Source organism: Nestor notabilis, unplaced genomic scaffold (assembly GCF_000696875.1).
Source record: "Nestor notabilis isolate BGI_N333 unplaced genomic scaffold, ASM69687v1 scaffold9347, whole genome shotgun sequence".
Taxonomy (NCBI): Eukaryota; Metazoa; Chordata; class Aves; order Psittaciformes; family Psittacidae; genus Nestor; species Nestor notabilis.
The window spans coordinates 255-11,684 of NW_009937769.1; the positions used below are offsets into that span (position 1 = coordinate 255).

An 11,430-nucleotide genomic window follows, 5' to 3' on the forward strand; every position below is an offset into this window, starting at 1 on the left:
CCTACAGCTCCTTCTCTTGTTAGGGGAGGGAAGCAGGCATGGCGTCTCCTGCACTTCATCCGTGCACCATGCACAGCACATCCAGGATGCAGCGCTGCTGCAAGAGATCCTGGCAAAGCAGCACAGAACAAGAGTCCAGCCTTGGTTTAATGCTCTCAAAAGTCCAACAAACTGAAGCGCTGTTTGGTTGGTTTGAAACAGGTGGAATGGCATCCCACACTTTTAAATGTGCCTGCTCACACCAAGTTTGATTACATGGTGACTGACCTACATGGAGGGCCTCAACCTCCCTCACCCTATGAGGAGCATTACAAAACGATCACATTTAAGGTAAGGCTGCATTTCATGGTGGTTTCATGTTCTCTCTGTAGACTGGTCTATCTCCATATTCCACTGGAGACCTTTCCTTTTCTTTGCACTTAGGGTGGTGCAATTGCAGGACAGCTGACAACAGTAGGGATGCAGCAGATGTTTGCCTTGGGGGAAAGGCTGAGGAGAAGCTATGTGGAAGAAGCCAAATTTCTCTCACCAACGTTTAAGCCTGCTGAGGTCTTGTGAGTCTCTCAGTTCCCTCCTGGACCTTGCCTTGCTTCCTCCCTCCTAGCATGTAGCCCTGTGCCAGGAAATCTTTTTGAGTAGCAAACCCTTCTCCACCCTACAGCAGACTAGCTGGCCCCTTCATCTTGCTCAGTCTGCTGATCCAGGTACTAGAACTCACTCTGAACACAAAGCATCTAATGCCCCAGCAGTCCTGAGAGCAATACCAGGGACAAATTCATCTCACCTAAGTTTAGCCATTGACTGTGGTATTACGACCTTTATGGTGAGTGATGAGAAGCAGGCGTTTCTGAAGCACGGTTTAACTTGCTGTAGATTAAATAGCTAAAGCTCAGTGAGATGAAGCACACTCCTGCTGCTCACATGGGTAATGCTGGGAGCGAATGGTTCAGGATGAGATAAAAATTACACCAGAGAAGTGCCAATTTATCTCCACTGTCTCTGAAAGGAAGTTAAAGGGCAGAACCCTCAGTTCCAGCAAGCCCTCCCCAGCTACAGCTCACGTGAAGGAGAAAGTGCTGCCTCACAAACTGCTTTCTCTCTTTCAGCATCCGTTCCACTAATATTTTCCGGAATCTGGAGTCCACACGGTGCCTGCTAGCTGGGTTGTACCAACAGCAGAAAGAAGGTTGGGGAGACTTCTGACCAGTGCCTTCCCTTTTCTCAGTCTTCCCTAGATGCAGATGCCTCACATATCCCACCTCTTTCTGGCTCCTGGTTGTTAATTTCTTCCCTGGTTCTTCGTGCCTGGCCCTCTTCCCCATAGTCTCCTGGTCCTGTGTGTTCTTTATCAACTTGTCACTTGCTCCCTCTCTTTGTGTAGCTTTCTGCTGGTGCTCCGCTTGGATCTGTTGCCATGAATGCTGCAGTTTCAGATCTACTGAGGAGGTTAGCATTAACCCGCTTCAGAATCAAGAGGGCAAAAAGGTCTAGGTCCAGTGCTCAGATGCACATCTGATAAAGTATCTCAGCCAAGATCCTTTACAAGTTCGGTATCTGGAGTAACTCTCAACTGTATCCTACAGTTGACAACCACTTGTATGTCCTAGAAATACACTCTGGGTTTTGAAGATCTCACCTATGCTCCCTCCCTATTCCGTTCTAGGAGCATATAGAAGTGGCTTGCCAGAGGTCCTTACACCTCATGACACAGAAACTGATTTTGGCACATGCAAACACTAGAAAGAAAATGAACACACAACTAGAAAACTTTATAAAGGTGCACAGCAGACATCCCTGTGGAATTAAATGCTGTGTGCACAAAACAAGCACAGTGGCTTGTGCTGCAGGTGATAGATGGCTCAGGGGGAATTGCTAGTTGACAACAATGGACTCAAGCATAAAGACTGTGAGAGCGATTAAAGCAGTCTAAAGCTACAAGATGCCGTGGTGATCAGAGACTTCCTTCTTGTTCCACAGGATCTGTTGTCATTGTCACTGACGAAGCAAGCTCTGAAATCCTCTACCCCAATTACCGCAACTGCCAGCGCCTGAAATGCTTGAGCAGGTAATTGCCAGCCATACCTCCCTGTATGAGTTTACTGCTGCTCCATTTCAGCAGCAGTAATTTAAAACAGCACATTTTCTTCCCATTTCCCAATTTCTTCCCCTGCCACTTACTGTTATTTGGGAATGGTTAGCTAGTTGTATAAAATACTTACTGAGCAGAGTCATATACCGAGCAGTGGCACCAGAAGAAAAAAAAGTAGACTTTTAGAAAGACCAATTTAATTTAGTCTGTGTCTAGCAAACACTCATTACTAGCTAATGTACAGCTATTCTGTGGCATTGCTGCAGGGCAGAATTAATGTCATCTACCTTCCTTAACAAGCCTTTCAAGCGTGAACATATTGGGCCTCCTTTTTATATGCAGCTTCAGGTTTGGGGGTGATTACAACATTCCTGTCACATTTATACCTCAAAGAAACTGAAATATACTCGGCCTTGACACATCTAACAAAGACTAATGAAGTAAAATAAGGAAAATCCTACATAGAAAGAACACTCATGTTTGCGGAGCCAAGTACTCCAAATGCCTGTGCCAGGTTGGGCACGGGGTGGAAACTGAACAAGAGAGGCAGTTTGGTTGGATTATACATTAGCATATTTTTGTCCAAAACCTCAAGAGTTGTCAGAATTCACTCGCAAAAGCTCATTATATAATCCTTTGCCTGCAGAGTCAAGTGTTGCTCTTGACAGTGCAGAGGTGACAGCCCATAGAAGCAGTACATTCAGCCTCCTCTAGTAACACCAACTGACCAACATGGGAGTAAACTGCAAGATCTTCTGCTCCCCCCTCTTCAGCCCACCGAGAACATTTTGTGACCATGCCAAGGTGGATTTAAGCTGCATTAAGAAACAGTGCCCCAGCTTACAGGCTGCCTATGCCAGAACTTCCAGCATATTTGATTTCAAACAGAAACTAGAGATGTTCCTAAAAATAAAAAGCAAACAAACTTTTTACACCTCCTCCCCAACACATCAGGCTCAGAAACAACAAAAGCTACGCAACAGGTTTAAAACCTCTGCAACATTTTTGAAGGACATGGCCAGCACTGATTCTCTGAGCTAAACTTTTAAAAATAGACTTTAAAACAGTGTAAAGCAGCAAATGGCTTCTAACAGAGCAAGAGGTAAATTTAAGCTACAAGTATCTAGGTGTTTCCCTTTTCCCACACCATATAGCAATCAGTTCAAAGCTCTTCTTTCATGAGGCAGTTCAAGGCTACTCCCTGAAGACACAGACTTACACTGTTCCAGTATGACCAGATCTGTTAACTGATACACAGCCCCTGCCTATGGGAACCATTTCTGAGGTGTTCACAGCTCTTTTTCTTTCCGCCTCTGTGAGAGCAGATACAGCTTCGATCCTTGACATCTAGACAATGTGTCTGCTCTGCAATTTAAGGCTCCCAACATCAGGAATCCCTCGGGATCCTGTGGTGCTTCTCTTCTGTCCCTCACTGATGCAAGAGAACTCCACTGGGCTGGGGTCACAGAAAACCAACAAAAGGTGCACAGTCTAATGTGTGAAGTTGGTTTTGTTTTCTTACTTCACCGACAGGCATAAGTTGAAGGATGCTCTGCAACAACCAGGTATCTCTGATGACTTGAAAACAATTAAGGAGAAGATGGGTATTGATGGTGATACATCTGTGGACTTTTTTCTCCTCCTTGATAACATTCTTGCTGAGCAGGTGAGCTGGGCAGTTCTGTCACCGAAAGAAACATCCCTTTACCAGGCACAAGAAACCATGGAGTGCCAACACCCCCTGATACCAGTGGTACCCCAGTACCTTTCTACACAATCCAGAAAGTTAATAGAAATAATGGGGCCCTTTTAAAAACAAGGTGTAGAGTCAGCCTTGCTCTAGGATGGGTGAAGACTCATCTCCAACATTTATGTTCTTACATTGAAATCCACTCTCTCTTTCAAGTGTAATGAAGTAAAACTGAGAGAGCGGTTGGGCCTTGCTTAACAAAATGCTTTCCTTTTTCTTTTATTTTGGCAGCCAGCACCTAACAGAGTCACCTTAATACTGGCTCCAGCATACTACCCATGAGCCAGATTGCTTCTGCTGCTGGAAGGGAGCTGGACATGTTTGTATTCCCTTTAGTACCTCTTTTTTTTCGTGGAGCTGATGGCAATTGGTCTGGCTGTCGGTTGAATAGCTCAAGGCATTAATGTATTCTCAAGAACAAGCATCCATCCTCTTGGTACACAGAGCAAGTCTGTGTGTTTAAAACCATCCTAGAACTCCTCACACGAGTACCATAGCACAGCACCGTAGTACAGATGCTGTGACATGAGCAGCTGTCTTCTGTAGGCAGTCATCCATGTGTCTTCAGGCTGGGCTCAGGAAGGGTCAAGCCCTGTTGTTATGCTACACCTTCTCCTTCCAGGTGCATAACTTGCCAAGCTGCCCCGTGCTGAAGAACTTCCAGCAGACAGTTGAGCGTCGATCTGTCGACTCGATGCTTTTCCTTCTGGAAGATGATGGTTCAAGGTGAATGCTTGTATCCAGCCTTAGGGGTTGTCTTAGGCTTACCCAGGGTGGATGAGCTACACCAGCCTGTTTTGGCAGACAGAAGTCCTTTCTGATCTGGTGCATTCCCCCACCAGAGGCTACTGCCCCCTCATGAGGTTTGTACCTCAGCCATCGCAGTGTAAAGTCCAGTGCCTTGAGTCAGGAACATGAGCTAAGGGAAGAGTGTGTTCACACTGATGTAAGATGTGGGCTTACGTCCTGTCTTGCTGCCAGTTGCAGAGAGTAGTCTCCAAGGAACAGCAGTAAGTCATGGGATAGGCAGTGAATGGCAGTTGCCATTTTTGTTATGTGAACCTGTGTCAAAAGCACAAGAGAGGAGGAGATGCTTCCAGCCTGAGCACTGAGGCTGCACAGAGGAGGCTGCTCTAGCAGATCCACAAGTACACTATAAATTCCAGCCTAGGAAGTTCATCCCAGGGGTGGCACCTGCACAGCTAGGCTGAGAAGTGGTGGTGCTAGTGGAAAAGGTGATGCCAGGCCCTGCACACATGTAACTGCTTGTAAAAGAATCTGCTGCTACCTGCAGTTAATTACCTCCTCCACAGTTGTTCTCAAAGGTGGCTGAGTTGCCAGCCTAGCAGCAGTTTTCTTTTCACATTCATTTGCAGCTGCCCTATTAACCAGCTCTTCTCAGGTGGTGGCATAGGACTTGCTTTTTCTGTTAGGGCAGTTGCCCTTAGACTCTTCTTTAACTTGAATTGGAGATCTTGAGTACTGAAAGACTGATTTTCCCTACTCCCACAACACCTGGGAAAGCCATAGTCACACTCACCCTCCATTTCCACTCACGTATTCATTAAGTAGAGGGAGTTTGTTCACACCAGAAGTTACCTGAAGATCTCCTTTTTGTTGTATACTGGGATAAAAACTTACTTTTAAATATAGCCACTACCTTCTTGAATCCCAGCCCTCCCCACCAAAGACCCAAACCACTTCAGTTGCTGTTTTGCAGTTAACTACAGTCAGCCTAGCTGAAAACCATGCACCCAAAAATCACAGCTAAGGAAACAACATAGCATAGAGCACATCAAGGAGTTTCTAGATCTCCCTTTGTGTGGGCCACACCTCAGGAGATGGCTTGTTAACACCTTTCCCCTCCCAGTCTGCAAACACATTAGAATCGCTGTGGTGACTAGGCAACTGCTGAAATAAACCACAGGAACTGCATTTAATAGGTCTTAACTATCCTCAATACACATTATCAATTTGTAAGAGAAAAAACAGGTTCTCAAGTATGGGTTTGATTTAATTTGAAAGTTTAAAAACTAGTAGATTTATTTCTGCTTATTTTATAGAGAAGTTCTTCAGATGAGTGTCGGTCTCCTTTTCTATACCCTAAGGAAGAACATTACAGAAGCAGTAGATGCCTTATCTCCAGCTGAAAAGGCCAGGTACAAGGCAGATCTCTTCCTCTAATTGTTAGAAATTCTCACTTGCTATCAGTGTGAAAAGCTGGTTCAGAAACATGTTGAATGTGCGGGGTAAAGAGCACGAATGCTCATCTGCTAGCAAAAGGGTGAGTGCTACTGGCTATCCGTGGAGGAACAGAGCCAACATTTTAGGTTTGTTTTGTTTTCCTTTTTACCAGAAAGCTCATTCTCTATGCTGCTCATGACACCACCCTTATTCCTCTCATGGTGGCACTGGGCACCTTTGATCGCAAGTGGCCACCTTATGCTGCAGATGTGACCCTGGAACTGTATCAGCACCAGCAGTCCAAAGAGTGGTTTGTTCGCGTGTCTTACCATGGAGAGGTAAGATCCCAGGGGAAGTCCCTCACACAAATCTTGGGCTTCTGCTTATGCCATGTGTGCATTTAAAGCTGTGGAACAAGACTTGTTCTGAGCATGCCAGCCAGCCAGATAACGGAGTAGGACACCTACAGCACATCCATGGTAGCCAAGAGCTGTCTGAGCTGGCGGTTAATCAAGGGAGTTTAGGCAAAGACTTTGAACCTCTCTGTGTCTTTGCCTCAACTAGCATATTCCCTGCCACAGAATATATCAGTATCAGCAAAAAAGGGCTTTGGCAGTGCACAACATGGGTGATTTTGTCTCTTTGCCTTTGCAGGAGCAAGTGGTGAAAGGATGTCGAGCGGGTCTCTGCCCACTCCAAGACTTTCTACAAGTTCTTTCACAGTACTCAGTCAGTCCAGAGGAGTACAATAGCCTGTGCTCCCAAATGGAGGGGAACCAGCAAACCGACTCATGATTAAGTGGACTTAAATTAAAATTAGTTTATTGCCACAATCTTTGCCTATTTTTTTCTTTTATATTCCTGCCAGCCTTCCCTATTCTAAAGGGGTTTTAGATGAGGGGACTTTTCCCTACCAGACACAGGGTGGCACAGTGTCACTTTTCACTGCTAGCAGCAAGATGGAAGAAGCCATGCAATAGAATGGCTTGAGTTCACTTCTGAGGTAGCCACACAAAAAGCACAGAGAGGCTGAAAACAGCAAGGGAGAGAACAGACCTTTTTAAATTGCCCTGCTGCTGCAGGAATACGAGAGAAAACCTGGTCCTTGTGTGCTAGGGCTGTGGGATGAAGCCCAGCTTGCTCTGTGCTACCAGACTGCAGAGAGCTTTGACATAACAATTGCCTTTATGCATGGCAAACTGCAGAAGCCACTGTGGCTTTCCCTTTCTTTTGTCATTTTGGAGGTTTTGCTCTGCAGACAGATGAACCTCCCAAATCGCATAGCATTTAGCTACCCCATCTTCTTGATGGCATTTTTGTGCACACAGAACCTCTCCAAAGGGACAGAAAGCCTCCAAACCTCTTCCCTGCACTCCTTTAATTATGGAAATTCTGCTGTGAACAAGCAAAACAACCACAGTGGGCCAAGTACAAGAACATGCACTCTTGGTGAACTCTGCTTTACGTGCTTTAAACAAGAAAGGCCGGGGAGCTGCTACTGACTTCAGCTTTGGGCAGCATTGCATCTATTCTGCACTTGTTGAAACAGGAACACAACCAACAGAAGTGCTTCTCTCTGAGGTGATAACACTTTTCCCCTGTAAGGCGGTGCTAAGGATCGCTATGTTGTCAAAATCCCCATTTTTCAGTCAGTAAATAAAACCTGGATCCTGGCCTACTTTCTTTGGGATATATAAAGGCTAAAACAGGGGAACCGCTTCCTAAAATGGCCCTGCAGTTTTGGTTCTGTGTTACCCCTTTTCACTTAGCCAAACCAGACTGCAGTGATGTTAATGTAAGTCATTGACAGATACGTGACTGGAGGCACTACAGTGCCTTCTCCATGAGAAGTGTGGGCTGGATTTACCTCTACTCTTTCATTAGCCTGCCCCCACCACAATTACATGTTGACACCACGCACAGCGAACAGAATAATTTGACTACTAAACACATTGCTGGAGGTCTCACTGAACTGGTATTAGCAGCAGTCAAAAAATCAAACAAAACATTGTTATTTTCCACCAAGTTTTTATACAGCCTAAAAACAATGCCATTATATAAAAATCAATGCCCTACCCTTGCATAAGAACAGTGTGTTCTGCTCTCATCAGCTCTCTCTTATGCATGGTATAAATCATCTGGAGAACACTGACGGAAATATTAGGCATACGACTGCAGGTTACTTGAGAGGCACAGACTGTTTGGGAAAGGGGTATCAGAGACCACCATGAGAAGCTTTGGCCATACCAAGGGGCATTCACACACCTTCTCCTGAAGAGCTAGGAGCATCTCTTAGCAAAGCTGACCAGCAACCAGGTTAAAAACTGCAACACAGAACTCAGCAGCACAAGCTGTCCTAGTGCATGTAAGATAGTTACAGGGTACTGCATTTACACTGTTAAGACAATCATACCACTCCAGGCAGGGTAACAGACATTTCAGCAACAGCGAAAGACCAAATACAGGCCAGCTTTTTGGCAGTAGCTAGGAAGAGGCCTCCACTGGAAACAGGTTCCCTCTTCGTCTCCTACAGGGTTTGTGCTCCAGCATTACCCTTCTTGGTATGGAGATGGTTGGACCATGCACCAGTCTCAACCCACTGAGAAGCTCCATGGTAGCCATGGCCCACAGTATGAAAGAGGAGTTATTTCTGACCACAACTAACATAAATAATGTTTTCAGAGGAGGACTGGTGGGACAGTAGGAGAGCTTTAAGACACAGGTAAGTGGGAAGTGCTGAACTGCGAACACAGCATGGAAGAGCTGAGGCTGTTCTGAGAACATGGAATAAACATTTGCAGAAATAAACAATTTCATAAGGAACCAGTGCATTTACATGAATAGGCAGACTCTGCAAGAAGTGGGAAAGACAAATCCCAGGGTACACAAAAAGAAATCCAAAACTTTCTTACCCTGTTGATACGAGAACTGCTGCTGACATGAGCAGCTAACATGTTCAACCTCAGGTTCCCTCAAACCTCCAGGCTCAAGCTGGAGCTACTATCCCAAGTTAGTCTGCCTCCCTTGCCATTTTAGTACAATGCAGTTAACGTATCTTGGTCAACTTAAACATAGAAGACTTTTTTGTCCATTTTACATTGCAAACCTATCCTCATACAGTATGTTTCATTTAAGGCAGTTATAGTATACTAGGCAATCGTCAGGAAAGATGATAACTTACATTTAGGGGTTTGTTTTCTCATGTAAAACATCCTCTTTCAAAGTTTCCAGTACACTAGACAACATAGCATCACTTTTCTCTTTCATGACTCATGCTCTGACTCAAGCAAGAACAATGGTAAGCTTGAAACCTGAGTGTGTAATCAGTCACGAGGACCGACATCTCTCTGCACAAAAGGTTTGCTCGTTGAAAGTCAAAAAGAAGAGGATATCAAGAGGATAGTGAGCTTGGTATATTTGTCAGTAAGCCCAATAAAGCTAGAAGTTTGAGTTTGGGTCTTTTTAAGGCCTGAAGAACACTCCTGATAATGCGCTTCAACCTTAAGTGGAAAAAGCATGATAAAGGTAGGTGTCACACAGAAACAGGAATGGCTGGAAACTATGTGGACTGACTCAAAACTGAAGAAGTCTTTCAATTAGAGGTCACCTCACCAGCAAGATGACACAACACATACGCAAGACAACTTACCTTTTTTATGTTAAGAATTGCTACCAGTCGATACAGTGAAGTACACTCTACTAAACACAGGCCTATATTAACCATGGATCATTTCTCTTCAAGTAGTATCAAAATACGGAACAGGTTTCAGCCAACAGCCTGCCAAGGCTGTGAGAGGAAAGCATTCACCATTGGGAGCGCAGAAGAGCACCACCAGTGAAACGCAGCCTCTTCTGCCACCATACTGAAAACCAGCACAGCAGACAGTCAGCATACCAAGCACCACAAAACCCAAGCCCTGTGTATACATTTGTAGTAGCCCCAACACTCTGGCACAACAGATGTTGTGTTCCAACAGTCTAAGAAGCATGCTTAGGGTTATACACTCCCAGGAAGAGTTGGGTACCCACATCTGTTCCAAGTCAGGATACATAAATTGTACTAGAAGCACCACCAGCATCCAAATCCCAGCCAAGGCTGATGCAGGCTAGATCTCTACATCCTCGTCTGTCTTCTGAAATGCTCCCCATTAGATACCACCAGGAGGTCAGGACTGAACTCTTAAGGCTGGCAACTTGTCATGTTCTTTGGTAGATTAGCTAGCCCATGATACAGGTACAAAGCTCGAGTTTATCTGGCCAGTGCTTAAACCTGTCAGGGTACTTCACAGATGACCTGTTTGCAACAATCTACTACTTTAAACCAAACAGATTTCAAATATTTTAAACTTTTGATTTAGCAGGCGCATTACTTTGCGTTTCAGAAGTTCACCATCTGCTGGGTTTACCTTTTAAGTCTCTCCGCGCTCCGGCTGCGCAGCCATCTGGGATGAGATAATTTGAACAGCAGACTGTTTCCTCCCATGTTACTAGAGAGGAAGAGCAGCCAAGCATGTATGAATAAAGTCTATTTCATTCTTTCAAACAAAGGTGGAGGAGGAGGATTTGAAAGTTTAAAGAAAAAAAAAAGAGGAGGAGGAGGAGGGGAAGGAAACTAAAAATGGTAGCCCCACTTTCCATCTCAACTGCACCATGACTACCAGAGCTGAGTCACAGTTACTATTGATTATAAATAAGCAGGAAAGAACAGAGCTTGACTTACAGATCCCAAGGTGAATTCGCAAGGCTGGCAGCTAGAAAGTTTTTGCATTGCAAAGCAAAAAGGGGAGAAGTAAAATCAGAGCAAAACAAAGACTTCCAGTCTACATCTACAGAGTTGTTTTTCTGACTGGAGCCAGCTGAGGCATTAGCACCTCTTGTCCATCAGCTGCTGCAAACCAGGTAACACCCCTAAAGTTAAGTGCACCAACATGGACTTGGAATAATCCACAACTTCTGTTAAGATACCAAATGCATCTTAAGTTAGACAGACACAGAAGGAGTTTTAGTTATCCAGCATCTTTAAAACGTATTGTTTCACTGCCAAATAGCTTTGAAACAGAGAACCCCCTATGCTAATTTTTCTCGAGCAAGTCGCAGTCACCTCAAAATCCTTTACTATTCAAAACACCAGATCAAGCAGAAGAGGTACTGAGAAAGACTGTTAAAACCCAACCAAACAAAAAAGAACAACAAACCCCCCACCACAGACACAAAACCCAAATCCTCCAGGTTATTTCTACGTCAATCAAGAGGTTTGCTTTGTTCAACACGGTAAAATCAGTCAGGAGTCATGGCAGAACACTTAAAAAGGTTGTACTGTGACAATTCCCATGCCAGGTCCTCAAAAGGGAGCCGTGCAACCATTTAAAGAAGAGGCAACTCCACTGTGCAGACATAACACTTACTG

At 44.8% G+C, this 11,430-nt stretch overlaps 1 protein-coding gene across 2 annotated transcripts; it reads left to right on the forward strand.

Moving 5' to 3' along the window:
- Positions 1-423: 423 nt before the first annotated feature.
- On the forward strand, positions 424-6,847 carry LOC104409195 (lysophosphatidic acid phosphatase type 6-like). 2 transcript variants are annotated; one of them, XM_010018998.1, is made up of 7 exons: positions 424-554; positions 1,978-2,065; positions 3,623-3,755; positions 4,462-4,565; positions 5,903-5,998; positions 6,196-6,361; positions 6,678-6,847. In XM_010018998.1, the coding sequence occupies exons 3-7, from the start codon at positions 3,690-3,692 to the stop codon at positions 6,816-6,818; spliced, it is 573 nt and encodes a 190-aa protein (XP_010017300.1). In that variant the 5' UTR covers positions 424-554; positions 1,978-2,065; positions 3,623-3,689; the 3' UTR covers positions 6,819-6,847. The 2 variants fall into 2 exon arrangements, 1 of the variants encoding a protein (XP_010017300.1); XR_719936.1 differs by lacking the exon at positions 424-554 and having other exon boundaries at positions 1,984-2,065; positions 6,272-6,361.
- Positions 6,848-11,430: the final 4,583 nt, after the last annotated feature.